Source organism: Aedes aegypti, chromosome 3, assembly GCF_002204515.2.
Source record: "Aedes aegypti strain LVP_AGWG chromosome 3, AaegL5.0 Primary Assembly, whole genome shotgun sequence".
NCBI classification, from domain to species: domain Eukaryota; kingdom Metazoa; phylum Arthropoda; class Insecta; order Diptera; family Culicidae; genus Aedes; species Aedes aegypti.
Window position 1 is genome coordinate 194180973 of NC_035109.1, and position 17319 is coordinate 194198291.

The 17319-nt window shown below is 40.5% G+C and overlaps 2 protein-coding genes and 1 long non-coding RNA gene across 3 annotated transcripts in view; 1 reads left to right on the forward strand and 2 right to left on the reverse strand.

The window, feature by feature from the left end:
• The window catches only part of LOC5574440, a 63724-nt gene that overhangs the window by 41162 nt on the left and 5243 nt on the right, over window positions 1–17319 (forward strand). The gene's annotated exons all lie outside the window — the stretch shown is intronic.
• The window catches only part of LOC110677884, a 58356-nt gene that overhangs the window by 39294 nt on the left and 1743 nt on the right, over window positions 1–17319 (reverse strand). Inside the window, exon 2 of the long non-coding RNA XR_002501255.1 lies at window positions 5723–5725. This is a non-coding gene — a long non-coding RNA (uncharacterized LOC110677884). The remainder of the gene's footprint in view (window positions 1–5722; window positions 5726–17319) is intronic.
• LOC110677883 (integrator complex subunit 2-like) lies at window positions 16027–17180 on the reverse strand. The gene is made up of 3 exons (XM_021849657.1): window positions 17085–17180; window positions 16411–16916; window positions 16027–16348 (listed from the first exon to the last, which is right to left on the reverse strand). Exons 2-3 carry the CDS (start codon window positions 16880–16882, stop codon window positions 16044–16046), a joined length of 777 nt encoding a protein of 258 aa, XP_021705349.1. The 5' UTR covers window positions 16883–16916; window positions 17085–17180; the 3' UTR covers window positions 16027–16043.

Below are 17319 nucleotides of genomic sequence, written 5' to 3' on the forward strand. Positions count from 1 at the left end.
CTTGCTTAGCGAGAAGTACCTCGCTGCTAGAAGCTTGCTGAGCTGTTAATCCAGAATCTGGTTTGTGAAATCACTCAAGATTTCAAGATTGAGCTACGTTTCCAGATTTCAACTAAATCCCTGTGATCCGCTACCCTGTTTCTGTTGTGCACCCAAGAATTATTCAGCTGGTTTGTTGAATAAACAGAGAACTTATTCACATCTTCTTCTTCTTGGCATAACGTCCTCACTGGAACAGAGCCTGCTTCTCAACTTAGTGATCTTATGACACTTCCACAGTTATTAACTGAGAGCTTTCTTTGCCAAAGTTTCCATTTTTGCATTCGTATATCGTGTGACAGGCACGATTATACTCTATGCCAAGGGAAGTCAAGAAAATTTCCATTCCGAAAAGATCCTGGACCGACCGGGAATCGAACCAAGACACCTTCAGCATGGCTTTGCTTTGTAGCCGCGGGCTAAGGAAGGCCCCAACTTATTCGCATGCATTTGCAACGTTTACGATTTTCCATACAAAATGACCAACTTTGGTAAGTTAGATCTCAGTTATTTATGGAAATATTTTCGAATGAAACTTTCACAGAACATCAGATGTAACTTGAGTTTAAACAAATATTTTTAAATAAATTTTACAATCACAAGTTTATAAGTAATAACGGTTTGACTAAACTGTAATTTGCGACGAAAAAATCAAAACTTGTTATCTTAAAATCTGATAGCCTTACACAAAAACTGTCTTGAGCAAACTTATTCATCTCGTCAAAATCTAAAACTTTGCTGAAGATACCATGACGCTATTCCTTCAGTATGTTTAGTTATGTCAATAATAAAAAACCGTCAAAAAATTCACTTTAGACAAACCGTTACTGCTTTTCAACGTGTGATTGGAAAAATCACTCAAAAATATATGTTAAAATTTAAGTTATGTCTGATATTCTGTGAAAATTTCATTCAAATCGGTCCATAAATAACTGAGATATAGTTTATCAAATTTGATCATTTTGCATGAAAAATCAATAGAGTTGCAATTTTTTTCTCAGGGAAGAATCACACCATCAACGAAAATAGCGCGAAAGCAATAACCAATCGCGTGCGAGTAGCGAACGGAGTGACGAAACAACCAAGCGAGAACCCCACCACTCGCCATCGGTGAACGGAGCTCGAGCAAATAAAACCACTGGTTGTTCTGCTCCCAGCTCATTCACAAATCGAACGGCATAACGAACGGATCAAGCAGCGGAGCAGCAAAGAAGAGCGCGTGAAAGCCACAGCAGTGTGCGAGTAGCGAACGGAACCAGAGATCAACGAAGCGAAAGCAACAACTGAAAATCATTCAGTGGACGGATTAGTAGTCAGCGCGAACCGGCGACCTGTTGGAAAGTAACGCCAGCGAAATATACACCATCTGCCTCTCCTTACCATTCATATTCTTGTACATGATGAATTCAATGAAATTGTTTGGTTTGGCGATGAAGCAAAGAGTTATTAAGGATGATTTTACTTAACAAAGAGTTGTTGATAAATATTCCAATCAATAAGAGTTGTTTTGAAAAAGTTCACTTTTATCAGAATTTTCCTCGGAAAATTTCTGCTTTACCAAAGAGTTGTTAATGAAATTCCTGCAGTAAAGGGTCGAGTTTCTCCCCACGAATATATCCAGCCAGGACCAGTCATGGAGGACAATCCATCCAGAGCATCACGGCCCCCGCTTCCAAAATTCTCGAGTACGGAAATTGGAAAATGTATTAAAATTGCGACATTAAAATCAATAAATTGTTTCTTGACCAATTGTAATGAGCAACTATTGATCTGAATTGATTTTTCTACATGTTGTCTATTGCGTTAATCTGAGAAATAGGCTATATGAAATTGATTTCTTGGCAAGGGATGTACAAGATGAGCATTATGCTGTTATTGCATCCCGACGGCACTGCAGCAGCGTTCTTGGAACATCCTAAAATTGTCGTATTGTCGATTATTCGTGATAAATCAGATATTGTATGATGCTACGAGATGAATTAAGAGATTATAGCAAGTTTTTGGTAATCACATTAAGAAATATTACTAGCTATATTATCACGAGAAGTTCTTACTAGCTCGAAAGTGTAAATGAAATGAACCGAATCCTGTTGTTGTTACAGAGGGATTTTAATCCGAAGGTCATTCGTCCCTTAAATGAACCGAATCTGTCAAAGATAGTATGTTTTACATAATTTGAATTGCAGACGATGCTCCTCCCTTTCGTATTCTTCGCCTTCTTCTGATTGACCAATCTAGGATAAGGTACATGAAGTTGATGTCTTGGTTAGGGATTTACATATCTTGGAAAATTCACATGCGCGTTCGTATGGACATTAAACATATCAACATTATTTTAATAGCTTACAATAAATTAAAATCACGCATGATATTCAATAGTTTTCTTCATTATGACGGTAAATTTCTGATCCATGGGTGCCAAAATTATTACAATTGTTCAATGAGAATGTCTATTCGAATGCATTCTTAAAATGTCGCGATTTTGTTACATGTGATAATTTTGCTAATCAAAGTGTTCCCACAAAATATGGAACAATAAAGACGCTGTTGGAAATGCCACTCTATTTTACAATTGTTGTGGAATGTTGAGCACTCACCCCGACGGCACTGCAGCAGCGTCCGCGATTACAGTCTCAAAATGTTTAGTCATAAATTATTCATGACAAATGAAATTTTGTATGAAGCTGTGAAATTGATTTAGGAATATAAGAAGTCATATATAAAGTCGGAAATATTTCTCTTTTAACTCTTTTCCACCAATTTGATGGCCCTGAAAAGGGCCGATGGCTTTGTTAGCTTTGATGCTCTTACAGATAAATAACACTGCGGGATGTTATCAGTTGATTGCCATGGTCAAACGGGGAATCCTCAACTCAAATGTATAAATTTGAGCAAGTTATTTGCTTATACGACAAACCGAAAGATTCGTGACGTGGATGACGCACAACAATAACAGGTAGTGGATCACCGGACTTAAGTAGAAATCTAATGATGGCGGCGATGACGATGGCTGGGTGAATGCAAACAAGCGGTGAAGCACAAAGCCAGAATGACTTGCCCGACCGTGTTCACAGTTCGACCGCAAATTTTCCTGTGGACTGCTTCCTCTTCTTCTTCTTCTTCTTGGCGGCGGCAGCGGTGATGACTTTGGCTTCGGACGGCATCTTCTCTCGCTCGCTCGACAGTTTGATTTGAGCGAAGCAAGACAAACGGGGAAGTCCTTCGCTATCGAAGTCTGTGCCTGAGAAGCACGCCCGGTCAGAGCAAGACGATCTGTTGCCTGCTGAGATGCGATCCAAGCGGAGAATGGAAAGCAAATGACGTCAAATTTTCTCTAGCCACCCCTATTTATAGATTTGCTTGAAATCAACGTTCTCTTCTAAAACAGTTATTAAACTATTTAGACAGTTACGTGGGATTCAGTAAGTAAACGACATGACCCTTTGATGTCTTGTCTTTCAATTGAGGTGCCATTCAAGGAATTTCGTTAAACCAGAAAACAGTTATAAGAGTTCAAAATATTTCATGCCAACGTAAGGCTCTTGGTTTTGAAACTCCAATTTCACTCCTGTATAGAGAATTTTTATTTTACTTTCAAACTGTGCGGCATAATCAAATGCAAACGCATTCAGTTCCCGATGGTTAGCGCCTGTGCTTTTACTGTTCATAAGTCGCAAGGTGGAACTTTCCCCGAGGTCGTGTACGACTATGACAAAAGCCAGGATCAACAATTGGTATATGTTGGTTTGTCGCGGGTTACTTCACTGCAAGGGCTATTTTTGACAAACTCTTCCAATTTTTTGACGTTGGATAATGTTTTACGGCAACATACTGGGGTACAATTTCGAAAAACGAAAAATCGCTCGCGTCACGAAAAGTTGTTAGATTTTGACTTTTAATAACTTACTAACGCCCGGATAGATTTTCAAGATTCTTGCACCAATCGATTGAAAATCTTTCGAATCTACTCCAACAATGAAAACTATTGATTATCATGACTAAACTATTGAAAAATTGGGAAATATCGAAGCTTGTCTTATTTTTTATAGAAAAGCACATTTTTCTTGTGTATTCCTGACACAGACATCATTGCGCGATATCTTAGCCACTTTCGTCATTCAAAGGGAAACGCCCCTTTCGGTCTTCTTCTTACTTCTCTTTATTATCTCGTGTTCAGTCGAAGCCAACCAAACTCGACTTCACGCGCGCATCAGTCAATCGTTGACCAGCAACCGGAGAAGGACTCATATCGGAATAAAATTTACACGTTCGTCGTTGCTGCTGCTGTTTATTCCCAAGCTAAAAGCTGCGGGTTCCGTTTAATCGCTCATCATGGCCCTTGGCATCCAGCTAGCCCATCGAATTCGTGGAGAATGCGTCCAGAAACCTTGATAATTACCGTCGGAGGAGTGAGCAAACCATCGAATACAAGGATGGACAAGAGAGCACAAAATTACCGACCGCATTTTAATTTAATCGTTTTCGGTGATCTTTTGGTGTGTTTCTATCTAACAATGGAATGAAAACCCAGTTTGATCGACGGTGACTACCACCAACCGTCCTTTTCAGGACGACAATTTCATTTTAAAAGAGTTGTGAGAATTTTCCACCGTGAAGAGCGACATTACTGATGATTGAATGTGATTGATTCAGATTTTGGTCAGTCATTTGCACGCAACCATAAATGGGAAATAAATTTCCCATTGTGCGCGCGCGGGGCGATCCTCGACAGTGTGTGCATGAGTCGGATAAATTGCGAACGGCACTTGAATGAAGAATTCCTCCCGGTTTGTTTCGCATTTAGAGATGATCGCATAATGCCGTTGTCGCCGTCGCTACCTAAATGATACTAGAGCGATCAGTATCAACTCGTCGAACACAGAGCTAAAACTAATAAGAAACAGCTTTGTTGTCTTTCGATTTGGTAAGACATTGTCGAACGTATGGAAATACGCACACAGAAAAGACTGCTACCGCCGCCCGACCCGAACGACGGGAACCTATGTTAAACTTTGTTTGCCATTTATCTCCGTTGAAAACTAATCATCCGAAACTATAATTGCGCCCTGAAAAGGGCAGTTGTTTGAAATTGTGCTTCAATGCAATTTCAGCACGTTCGCCACGGATACGACGAGTATCGAAAGGCTTCGGAACCCACTTAAGCAATCAATCTTAGTGGATCATGCGTGGACCTTCAAGCGGAATATTTGTTTGTTGAGCAAAAGTTATCGCTCATGCTTCTTTTTCCATCGACCGGTTGAAGAGTTAATCGAACCAACCAAATAATAACACAAAATGTTCATAATAGGTCAACAATGGCATGCAACAAATAGTGTGAAAATTGATTAGAAGAGCACTTATTTTCGACCTACAAGAATTATGTGCCAATTTTCGGATTTTCATACAAAGTAGGCCAAAACCGTATCGAAAATCGGTCGAAAGTTAGTGTTGGGTCGAAAATTGGTGCTGTTCTCTCAGAAATCTTTCATAAGTTCGTGACGGTCTCAAACCAGGAAATAGAAGATGCTAATGTTATCCAACGTCACTTTGGCGGTCGTATCTCGGAAACAACCTCTTACTTTTTAAGTTCAATCACGCCAAAGGCAGCAATTCTACCAAGAAGGTTGACTTGAGGAATGAGCTGCAGCGCTTAGGCAATCATCGATTAGTGACGCTTTGAGACGAACTGCGTGAAATACTGGATCATAGCGGCCAAGCCTGCATATTGATGAGTATCAATGTACAGAGCCTAAATGCTCATGCAATGGATATTGCTACAGACCAAAGCACTGGACCGATTCTATCGATTATCACGATCGAAGCACCCGAGCTATCAAACATCTAATCTACTGGAGGAGTTTGGCGAACTACAGCTGGAGCCAGAAACCGATCACCCAACCAAGCAACACAAGGAAGCAACGACCAAACAAACAAATTCAATCATCTGGCATTATTCCTGGAACACCAAACACTGGTTCTCGGAACCACAGAACGACAAATGGTTATTTTCAGGACTACCAAAATAAGTCCAAAAAGAGTTAACTTCTGAAAACTTCATCCGATCAATAACAACACAAAACTAGTACACTTACAAATTCATACACTTGACAAATCAAATTATTAATCATCGTAGTTCTACGTCAACCCCGCGGTAATGTAATAGACATTACCAACCCCAAATTTTTTAATAAGGGTTTTTATCCATTATTTACGACCGGGAAATAACCGGGAGAAAACCGGGAATTTGAAATCAGAAATTCACTGGCCACCCTGAATGTAGGCTGCTCTTTTTTCTTTGATACAAATTCTTAAAGACTTCACATTCATAACTGAATGCTCCGTGGTTGACGTCCAAGTTCATTTTACGTTCTTTATTCATTTTTATACAATTGACACATTTCAAAACAGTTGACGTACATTCGGATGTCTTGTGATTTCCACTGCACCTACAGCATGCATCGCAATTTTTACAATTCATGCTCATGTGCCCGAATTCTCCACATTTGAAACATCTCAAAACACTAATCTCTGGAACAACACATCCGACATAGCGCAAACGTCTTCCTGAACCTTACGTTTCTTGCCTCTGGGAAGCAGGCTCGGCTCCGATGCCGTACTTGATGTACCGTGCTTATCATTCATTGCAACTAAATTATTATTCGAGTTAAATTCAAAAAATGAACATTTAATACTTTCCAACTCTTTGCTCACAGATTTTGACATTTCAAAAATTGCTTTATCCATGATACCATTTAGACTTCTCACCAATTCCTCCATCCCGGTTTTTAACGCGTCGTTTATCTGAGCAGCAATTTGATCCCGAACGCCACTGAAAGAATCCGAAATAGAAGAAATCTTCTTCATCTCTTCTTCGAACATTCGTACGGTCGGGAGCGGTAAATTCTGCTCGCCACAACACTGGCTTGATAAACAATCACTACATTTAAATAGCAGATTTTCGTTCTCACTGACAAGCTTAGCAACAGCTTTCGTCAGTGGTGTGCACTTGTAATGGTACACACTCAAACAACCTGTACATGTGGTCGGTATTTCAGAAATTAATACCGGGGCCCCACATTGCTTGCACTCAGTCATTTTGCTTAGTACCTATACACTTCCACCAAACGAAACATGCATGCAACACTTAACACAGATGAAACAATACAGTGTACAAAAAAGTTACCAGCCTCCAGCAGCTGCTGGGGCAAAATTAAATGCAAAATTAAACGAGGACAAGCGTTAGAGACAATTTGCCTCCTACTTATCCTGTTTCAAAATAAAATGTTGCTCGCGGTAGAAATCGTTGTTCCGCGGCAAGTCCACTATTTCACACGTAATTTAATTTATTTATCACTGCACTGCAGAAACAAACTACACTGTTCACCATTACCATCAAGAATGTTTCACTGGCGTATAACAGCACAGATTTGACATTAGAATTGAATATTCGAATTTTGGTGCGTTGGCTAATCTGACTGTTCTTCCAAATATTTATTAAGCTCGCAAAAGCAGCCCTCGCCTTCTTGATCCGTGCACCTATGTCGATCTTGGTACCGCCGTCAGAAGCCAGTTGGCTACCAAGATATTGGAAGTTTTCGACGTTCTCCACTGTTTGCCCGGCTACTGTAAAGCCGGAAGGGCCGGCCGTGTTTACATCTAACGATTTAGTCTTGTTGACATTGATGTTGAGACCTGCCGCTGAGGAGCGTTTGGCAAGATCGTCTAGCTTACTCTGCATATCAGAGCGCCGTTGAGCTAGTGTAGCAATATCATCAGCCAAATCGAGATCATTTAAGTGCTCCATAGTGATAGGCTGCCACAGCAGCCCACGGTTTTGTTCACGGTCAATGGCGCCTATCAGGAGCTCGTCAATTACGATGAGGAACAGTAGTGGTGATAGTATACATCCTTGCCTCACTCCAGCTACAACCCGGATGGGTTCAGACAAGACCCCGTTGTGCAATACTCTGCACGTAAAGGCCTCGTACTGCGCTTCAATGAGGCCGATGATTTTCTCAGGAACACCCTTGCGTCTCAGGGCACCCCACATATTTTCGTGATTGAGTCGGTCGAAAGCTTTTTCGTAGTCAATGAATACCATATACAGGGACTCTTGGAATTCATTGACTTGCTCCAAGATGATACGGAGCGTGACAATAGGCAAATATAATGCGCCACCGTCATAGAGGTCGCTGAGGAAGAACGAGTGAAATGTCACTGAAAATGTTTGTTTACGTCCAAAATTCAATTCTTCAACCCAAAAATTAGTTCATAATCAATCGATTATTGAACTATTTTCCATTGGCATACTCATTTTGTACCATTATTCTTGCCATACGTGTGATTTCACAACAAATTTAACCACTAACAAAGAATCCGGAAGTTTATAACCTATGTTGCCAAACACCAATTTTCCAATTTTATCCCACTAATCGTACATGAGCACTGACCGGATCTGTACATTTTCAAAGGAAAAAAAGTTTATTCTGTTTCTCAATGATCTCTGATCGTCTACAAAATAACTATTCCGAGAAAAAGTGTAAATTGTGTGGTCCTTTCTATGCTGCACACGGTAAGTTCTCAACCAAACCCCTTTTTTGCCGGTTCTCCTACTAGCCACCAGATGTCGGAGTGATCGTTTAGCTTTAAAAATATTTGCCTATATGGTCCACACAGGATCGTCCGGCACGGAATCCCGCTTGCTGCCGACGGAGAGTCGCATCGATCTTCTCCTGGATCCGGTTTAGGGTCACTTTGCATAGAACTTTGAGAACAATACATACACTGAAATGAATTTTATTGTAGAAACTACTGAATCCATGGTAAAATTAAGAACTGCACCAACGATTTTCAACCGACTACATTAATCTGTTAACTCTACCAAAACATAGTCAACATCACTACACAAGAAAATTTCTTCTGTTGATTTAACCAGAGTTGTAGTATTTTTGACTAGAAATATTCTTGATTTGAGAAGTTTAGCATCATACTTTTGACCACACTGTGTTGGACGGTGGGTGTCACTGATTGAAATACAATGCTTTGTAGTGGATGCTACTATGGACATAGTCAAATTTACTGCACTGCTCAGTGATTTTCACCAGATTATAGTAAACTTAACAGATTTTTGTAGTCGGTTGAAAATCGTTGGTGCAGTTCTTAATTCTACCATGGATTCGGTAGATTATACAACAAAATTTGTTTGCGTGTAGCAACATGATGCCCCGCCAATTATCGCATACAGTGAGGTCACCCTTTTTGGGTACCTTCACTAACACGCCTTGCATCCAGTCGGCCGGAAAAGTCGCGGTGTCCCAGATATTGCGGAATAGTTGATGCAACAGTTGAGCGGATATTGCGGGGTCTGCTTTGAGCATCTCGGCTGATATGCGATCGACCCCAGGGGCTTTGTTGGATTCCATACTTTGGATGGCTGTTTCTATCTCATGCAGTGATGGAGCTTCGGTGTTAACGCGACTAATACGCCGAACCCTAGGCGGATCATGCTGAGGTGTTGGTGGCCGGGTTGACACTTGGAAAAGTTGTTCGAAGTGCTCAAACCAGCGTTTTAGCTGGTCAGTGGGGTCGGTTAACAGTTGTCCAGTCGTGTCTTTCACGGGCATCGTCGTATTCATCTTTGCTCCGCTAAGGCGTCGTGAGATATCGTAGAGAAGACGAATATCGTCGGTTGCTGCGGCTTTCTCACCTTCATCAGCAAGTGAGTCCGCCCACGCTCGTTTGTCCCGCCTACATGAGCGCTTAACTTCCCTTTCTAGAGCCGAGTATCGTTGACGGGAAAGTGCCTTGGCTCCTCTGGTTTTCGCCCGCTCTATCGCGACTTTTGCTTCTCTCCGCTCCTCTATCTTCATCCAGGTTTCATCGGTGATCCACTGTTTTCTCCGAGTGCGTAGCTCACCCAGATTATTTTCGCTGGTAGTGATGAAGGCATTCTTGATGGCGGTCCATTGCTCTTCTACGCTGCCACCTTCCGAAATATTAGCAGCACGAGTCTCCAGTTCTTCAACGAAGGACCTTTTCACTGTGGCATCTTCCAGACGGCGTGTGTTAAATCGACGTCCGACTCTTCCCTCCTGTCGACGAATCCGCGCAATGCGCAGACGCACCTCGCCGATGAGAAGGTGATGGTCGGATGCGATGTCAGCGCTACGTTTATTCCGCACATCAAGAAGGCTCCGTTTCCACTTTCGGCTGATACAGATGTTGTCAATTTGATTTTCGGTAAAGCCGTCACGAGACCCACGTGACCTTGTGAACCGGACGATGGCGGAAGAGCGATCCCCCGATCACCATGTCGTTATTGCCACAAAACTCTGCCAACAGCTCTCCGTTTTCGCTCATTTTTCCGAGACCATGGCGTCCCATGACGGGCTCATAGCTCGAGTTGTCGGATCCGATCTTCGCATTGAAGTCGCCCATGTAGATCTTGACATCACCCTTCGGAATCTTATCCACGACAGCATTGAGTTGACTGTAAAAGTTTTCTTTGTCCTGCAATTAGGCAGCATCGGTTGGCGCATAACATTGGACTATGGTAAGGTGTCGGACCCGTGTTCTAAATCTAGCGACGATTATTCTCTCATTTATAGGCTCCCACTTCATAAGCGCGGCGTAAGCTTGGGCGCTGAGCAGAAAGCCAACTCCACGGTGCCGAGGAGCGTGTTCACCTCGCAGGCCAGAATATAGCAGAATCTGTCCCGATGGTATTCTGTGTTTTCCAAAGTTTGGCCAACGGACTTGAACATTTTTGATGTTTCGGGGACAGTAGGTTGTTAGCCTAAGGTTCCCTATCCGCCGTGATGGGGCTGCCATCTTAGGTGTAGCTTCCGGGGAAGAGCATTTCTTATTCAGCCGCTGGATGCCAGACAGACGCTGTTTGAGCCGCACCTCCTTGGTGAACAGACGCTCGGTGGACGTACCTCCTCAATCTAGCTGGAGTCAGAAGGACTACAGGACCCAGGCTGCACTACCAGCTAAGCACGCAACTCTTAGCTGGCGGTCATTTGTCATCCGTCGACCCGTGGAAGCATGAGGTAGGAACTTGTGAGGACTCCGTCGACTCACCATTTTGATGCGACCCGCATGTTATAATTTTTATTCATCCTGGTGTTTACTCCTTTGCTCTTGCAACTTTGTTCTTGGAAAGTCAGTCATTGAAATCATGTAAAATGTTTCTGCGTTCATTCATCTTCATGGCATGAAGAGTTATATGAAATTAACTTTGACTCATCCAAAGCTCAAAGTTTAAAAAACCTGTTTTTTTAGAATTTGAAAGGGAAGACTAAGGGCCTGCAAAAAGTCTTCAAATCTCTAACAATATCTCTGCTGAACATATTTAAGTTTACAAAATTGAACCAGAGGTGTCCGCAGAACGATGATTTTTTTTTTCAAATTTTGACTTCAAAAATGTCTCCTATTTCTGTAAATCTTTGAAAATTATTTTATTCGAAATATTTGAATATAAATTGCTTTTGAATGGTTGAGGAGCCCAAACGCAAAGAGATGTACAGTATTGGACAATACAATTGCAACTTTTTCTATCTTCCATACAAAATGGTCTACTTTTGTGGGATAAATCTCAGTTATATATAGCCCGATATGAATAAAATTTACACAGCATGTCGGACATTACTTAAGTGTTAAAATGTATTTTTAACACTTCAGTTGTCGCGCTTTTGTATTTTGTACAATACTGTTGAAAAAACCTCGCTTTCCGTTCACATCAGCAACGGTTATGATGGTGACAAACCGCGCGACGACTGAAAGGTTAAGTACATATTTAAAAATTAAATAGAAAGAGATCAAAACAATATTGATCTGATTGAAGTGAATTTCGCGAAAAATTTTCAAACAATTTATCTCGAAATATAAGAGTATCTTCAGTATAATTATTAAACTCAACTAAATGTACAAATGTACAATGTGTTTGTGTAAATTTTGAAATTTGTCGAAATATTTACCGTTATTGCTTTTAACTCGTAAAAGAAAAAAAAGTTACAAATATATGTTAAAATTCTAGTTATGTTCAAATGTGTTATGAATCGATTCATAAAAATAGATAAAAACCTGTAAAGTAGACCATTTTGTATTATTAGTCAAAAAAGTTGCAAATGCATTGTTCAATGCGATAAGTGACGTGTTGATTGAATTTGAATTATGTGTATTAATAAAGCTCTGTTTTTAGCTTTTAGAAAGTATTTCAAGGTGAGTTGTTTCGACATGAATTATTTTATATTAGCGAACATAATTCATTAAAAACTTGGCAATGTTTCTCTGTCACATATCTTCGCTTCCAAACCCCTCTGCTTTAATCATAAAGTTCCCAGAAATGTATTATCCGTTTTCATAGAAATAGTGTTTTTTGCAATCCCATTCAAAGCTGTTAAAATTAATAATTATAAATCATGTGGCCCGCGAGTTATTCTGAAAGCGTTGAGATGGCCCGTGTAATTAGGCTGGCTGAGGACCGCTGTATTAGATATTGGAGAAAGCGTGACAGAGGGGGGAGGGGGGTCTGGAAATCTCGAAAAATGATGAACGTCATATTTGGATCGCCCCATACGTTTTGACAGCTTTCGACTACCATTCTTCCATGCGCCCAGCGTTGCTAACCTTCCAGATTTGTCTGGAATATTCCAGATTATTTAGGCCCCATATTACAAAAATCTGGAAGATCTAGATAAAATTTGAAATGAATTTGTAAGTTTTGTAAATAATTTGTAAGTGTTGTGGTGGCGATTCAATCGTTGCACAGCTTTTAAAGCAGATCAAAATACGGTGTTTTGTGGACCAGCTTAAACTATAAATAACTTTATTAAATTTCATTTCACATTAAATCTTATTATTACTACTTACAATTTACAGTGCTTCTTTCCACTCACTACGATATTAACTAAAATCTTCAAGATATAATAATTATTTCTTATCCAATCCTATGCAACAATTCAACTGTTTGGAGATTTATTTTTCTTTGTCTTATGCATTCTCTTATGCTACTCATATACACACTCAATCACGATTTGCTTGTTCGGTAATTTTTTATACTGGGTACGAATTGTAAATCATAAAAAATACCGAACCTTCAGCTTTTTGACTGAAAACTTCTGAGGTTCAGTATAATAATTTTTACTTTTTACTGAACTACGGTAGCTGTCAGACCCAATTTTGCAACATTACCGAACAGGTTGAAAAGTCAGTAAAAACAATTACCGACTGTTCAGTAGTTGATGTTTTTTTACTGACTTGTCGTCAAAATCAAATCAAAACAAACTGATGCGCATGCGGGAAAGTGTCAAATGAGAATCTCCTGCTGTAGAATCGACCGGCGCTGGAAGACACGGCTATTGCAACCAAACTTTTCCTGCACCTATTTTGCGCTTTCTCGTGGTAAGTAGTCGAAATTTAGTGAGAAAATCAACCATTTTAAGCAGCCAAAAGGCTTAGCACGATTTTAACTGCTTAAGCTAAGAAGTGTAGAACTAGCCCTCGTGCGTTAAAATACACTCAAATAAAGATTAAAAAAAAAAAAAAAAAAAAATTGCTTAAGCTATGTATGCTGTTTCGCTCAAGAAAAGTAAAATTTTCTGCCCAAGAAATGCTCAAGAAATTTCCTACAGTGGGCTCCATTTGAAATGACATTTCTTTTCAACTGCGTACTGTGATCAAAGAAAAATGCTTTTCTTGACCATTTCTTGCAAGAAATTTTCCACACATCGAGATAGGCAATTACTTTTCTGTTGAGGTGCATACTTCGCTTTAAGCGAAGTATGCACCTCAACAGAAAAGTAATTGCCTATCTCGATGTGTGGAAAATTTCTTGCAAGAAATGGTCAAGAAAAGCATTTTTCTTTGATCACAGTACGCAGTTGAAAAGAAATGTCATTTCAAATGGAGCTTCCTGTAGAAAATTTCTTGACCATTTCTTCCCGCAGATTTTTTTACTTTTCTTGAGCGGAACAGCATACTTAGCTTTAAGCCTGATTTGCTGCTGAACAGGAATCGCTAAAGAAATTTCTCGTCGATTCCTTGCAGAAATTTTCTACAGCGACTCCCGTTTGAACTGACATCTCTTTCCAACTGCGTACTGCAATCAGAAAAAAACGCTTCATTGATCGATTCCTTGCAGGAATTTTCCATGCATCAAGATAGGCCAAGAAATTACTTGTCAGCAGCGAATCAGGCTTTACGTTGGAAAATTCGGTTGGTTTCCATACAGGAAGTAAATTCATCTGCATCACTGAGTTTGCCTCTTGTATGCAAACCAACCAAATAATGATTTTGTCACACATTTTTCGATTACTTCCACTGAGATATAAGCATACCGTAGATGTTTATTCGTACGAAAAATGCATGTCGATGTTCATGATCATGTCGATTGGGTTTTAATTTGTATTGATTTCTGAAAAAAAACAGTATCCGGAGAAGCAAAGCATGAAGCATGGGAAACTGGAAAGCCAGTAAAAACGCTCAACAATTTTACTGACTAAGTCAGTTATTTCCATCAATCAAAACATATTTTGGATTACTGGTTTTTTTCGGTAATCGTAAAAATTACCGAAAAAACCGTAGTTCCAAAACCCAGTAAAATTTTACTGGGGTCGGTAATCTGAATTGGCTGTGTAGGGTTGCCATTTGTAGTTAGCGCGCCAACAGTAAGGTTCTTCATTTACGACATAAGCGGTCCAGACTTTCCTAGACAAATTTTCAAAATCTTCCGGATTTTTGAAAAGTTGACTCGGCATCCCTGCATGCGCTTGTGTTGGAAGTTTGAGAAATTTGAAAATCCAGTGTACACGGAGAAATATTTTTACCTAATTTTTGAGTTTACTTTACCCAAAATTAAGTATATCGATTATAGTTTCAACCCAAAATCTCTCGGTTTTCTCTTTCTCCCACACGAATCTTGTCAAAAATAGAGAGAGCTACATCTACCCAATGGGGGTACTTTGGCCCAATAAGCCAAATTTGGGAAATGCAACTTTTCTTATGTTTGGGTAGAAAGAACTCAATTTTGCGTTAAATCAACCCAAAATTGAGTATATTTTCCTAATGGAATTAAAGCCAAACTACCTAGTGGGGACCTTGGAAATTTAGCCAAAATTGAGTTATTGGGCTCAACTACGGAATTGCGTTGAAACAACCCAAAATTGAGTTGAATTCCGTCTCCGTGTAGCGTGATCAGTGAGTGGAATAGAAACATCAGTGTCGCCGCTTGGCGGCCAGTGAGAGAAACTGAATGTTCGAAAGGTAGTTATCAGTAATTCTTGTTGCAGGCGCCAACTGTTAGTGGCTATGAACGAAATAAACAGTCGTTACCCTATTACAAGCAATTTGAAAACTGGATCAAAAAAGTAGTGATTAGAAATCAAGCGTAATGTGAGTACATAACTTTTTGTGTTTAGTTCATGTTTCATGGAGCTTTCTTTGTTTCAGGATTTTGTTTTTACTACCACTGAAAAAGAGCCATCTATTGCCTTTTCAGTTTTGGATATCGCCCTATTATTGAAAAAAAAATCAAAAAAGGCTCAGAGTGATATTCTACCCCTTTTCACATATTTGTCCCATGTTCTAGGCAGAGTCCATTTATTACGTAACCCTAACATTGGCAATTTCCGACACCCTCCCTTCGTCCGTAACACTTTTTGTATGAGAAAATTCAATATTTGTGTATTAGCCGTAACGCTTGAGCCTACACCCCCCTCCCCCTAGAGCGTTACGTAATTTGTAGACTGCGCCCAATGGGATTTCATATATACATGGGTCAGTTATGCAAATATGGGCAATATGCCCGTTTAGCGAAATGGAAGTCAATCGTCTATTCAACACGTCGGATTCAAAGGAGACTGCCGCTTTCATGCAAGGATTTTCAATTATATGTGAAAATGTAAGTCGGACGACTAGTAGAGTATGCCAAACCATTCCGCTGCTTGAAACGCTCACATTGTCATTGTACACTTGCCACTTTATTACGAAGCAATCAACATTTCTCAGTAAATCTTAGGATTCATAATAGCTTCGTCCAACAATTTGCTGAACGTTTCCTTGATTTCGTCCACCAACTTTTCCGCGTACTGAGAACGCTTGCTGTGGGAGCGAACTTTTGCCTCCGGGCCCAGATATAGGTTGGGTAGTGATACGGATCGACCGAGGGCGGATTGCGATTCGGCGATACGCCCAAGCTGCATCAAGAACATTATGCACTCGTCCAGCAGGGGCGGAAAAGCTTCAGAGAATCGGACAATACACGGCAGTACGGCTCGGGACATTTCAACTCGGGTATCACTGGAAAGCACTGAAAAACGAAGTTTGATCAGAAGGAATCGTCAATCAATTTACGTCAGAGCTTCTACTTACCTCCCAGAAGAGTGGTGAGCGTATTCAGACAAAGCTTTGCAATGCTGAGCGATTTCGGTAGAGCATATTGAAGCGACAGATGCGACGTGAGATCTATCGCAAAGATCTGTTTGTCCATCTCGACCATGCTGAGAAGTTCAGGTATAAAGTCCAGGCAAATGTGCATCGACGGAATGCCACGGACGGTCATCGGAAGCAACTCGTGGGGATATCCTTGAAAGTGCACCAGCTTAGCAAGAGACGGCTCGGCAATAAACACCTGATGGATGTAGGAGCAAATGACTCCTCGAATCTCTCGTAGGGCCCATTGACGACCAGGTTTGATGCGATCATCTTCTGTTTCCAGACATGCTTCGAGAAGAATTTGAACTGCCACACTTTCCTGTGATGCCACCAAGGCTAGTTTGAGCTCTTCACGGTCCGTGTCAGATTTGACCTGATTTCCAACGTCGATCAATGGTTTGTCCAGCATGTGGCGCGTGAGCTGGCTCTTGGAAGCAGCCAAGGGGCTGTCCATTAATTATGTAAGATAATTTTGGCGGTTTTTCGACCTCCCCTCCCCCCATGGTAAGATTTTTTGTATGACAATCAAAAATAATTTGTATGACGCGTAAGAAATCTTCAACCCCCCCTCCCCCCATAAACCCTTACGTAATTAATGGACCACCCCCAAGCTAGCCTGAAGAATACGTAAAACTATCGCTAATGCACTTGCACAGCGATATACTCGTTCGTCACATCGTAACACTTGTTTGTAAAATATTATTTTTTTTTGTAAATTTTTAATTATACAGTACCTATAAAACTCGTTTTGTCGTTACCATACGATTCGCAAACAAATCATATTTCATAACCAGTCCTAATGAAATTTTAAATGATCAATCTCGTAAAATTTTGAAAATTAGGCGC

What these genes read in the sequence shown, in the direction of transcription:
- LOC110677883 (XM_021849657.1), bottom strand. Translation starts at nt 16,882, where the DNA reads ATGCTGGACAAACCATTGATCGACGTTGGAAATCAGGTCAAATCTGAC. An exon ending in GCTCACCACTCTTCTGGGAG is followed by an intron (nt 16,349 to 16,410) that starts GTAAGTAGAAGC and finishes TTCGTTTTTCAG; the next exon opens with TGCTTTCCAGTGATACCCGA.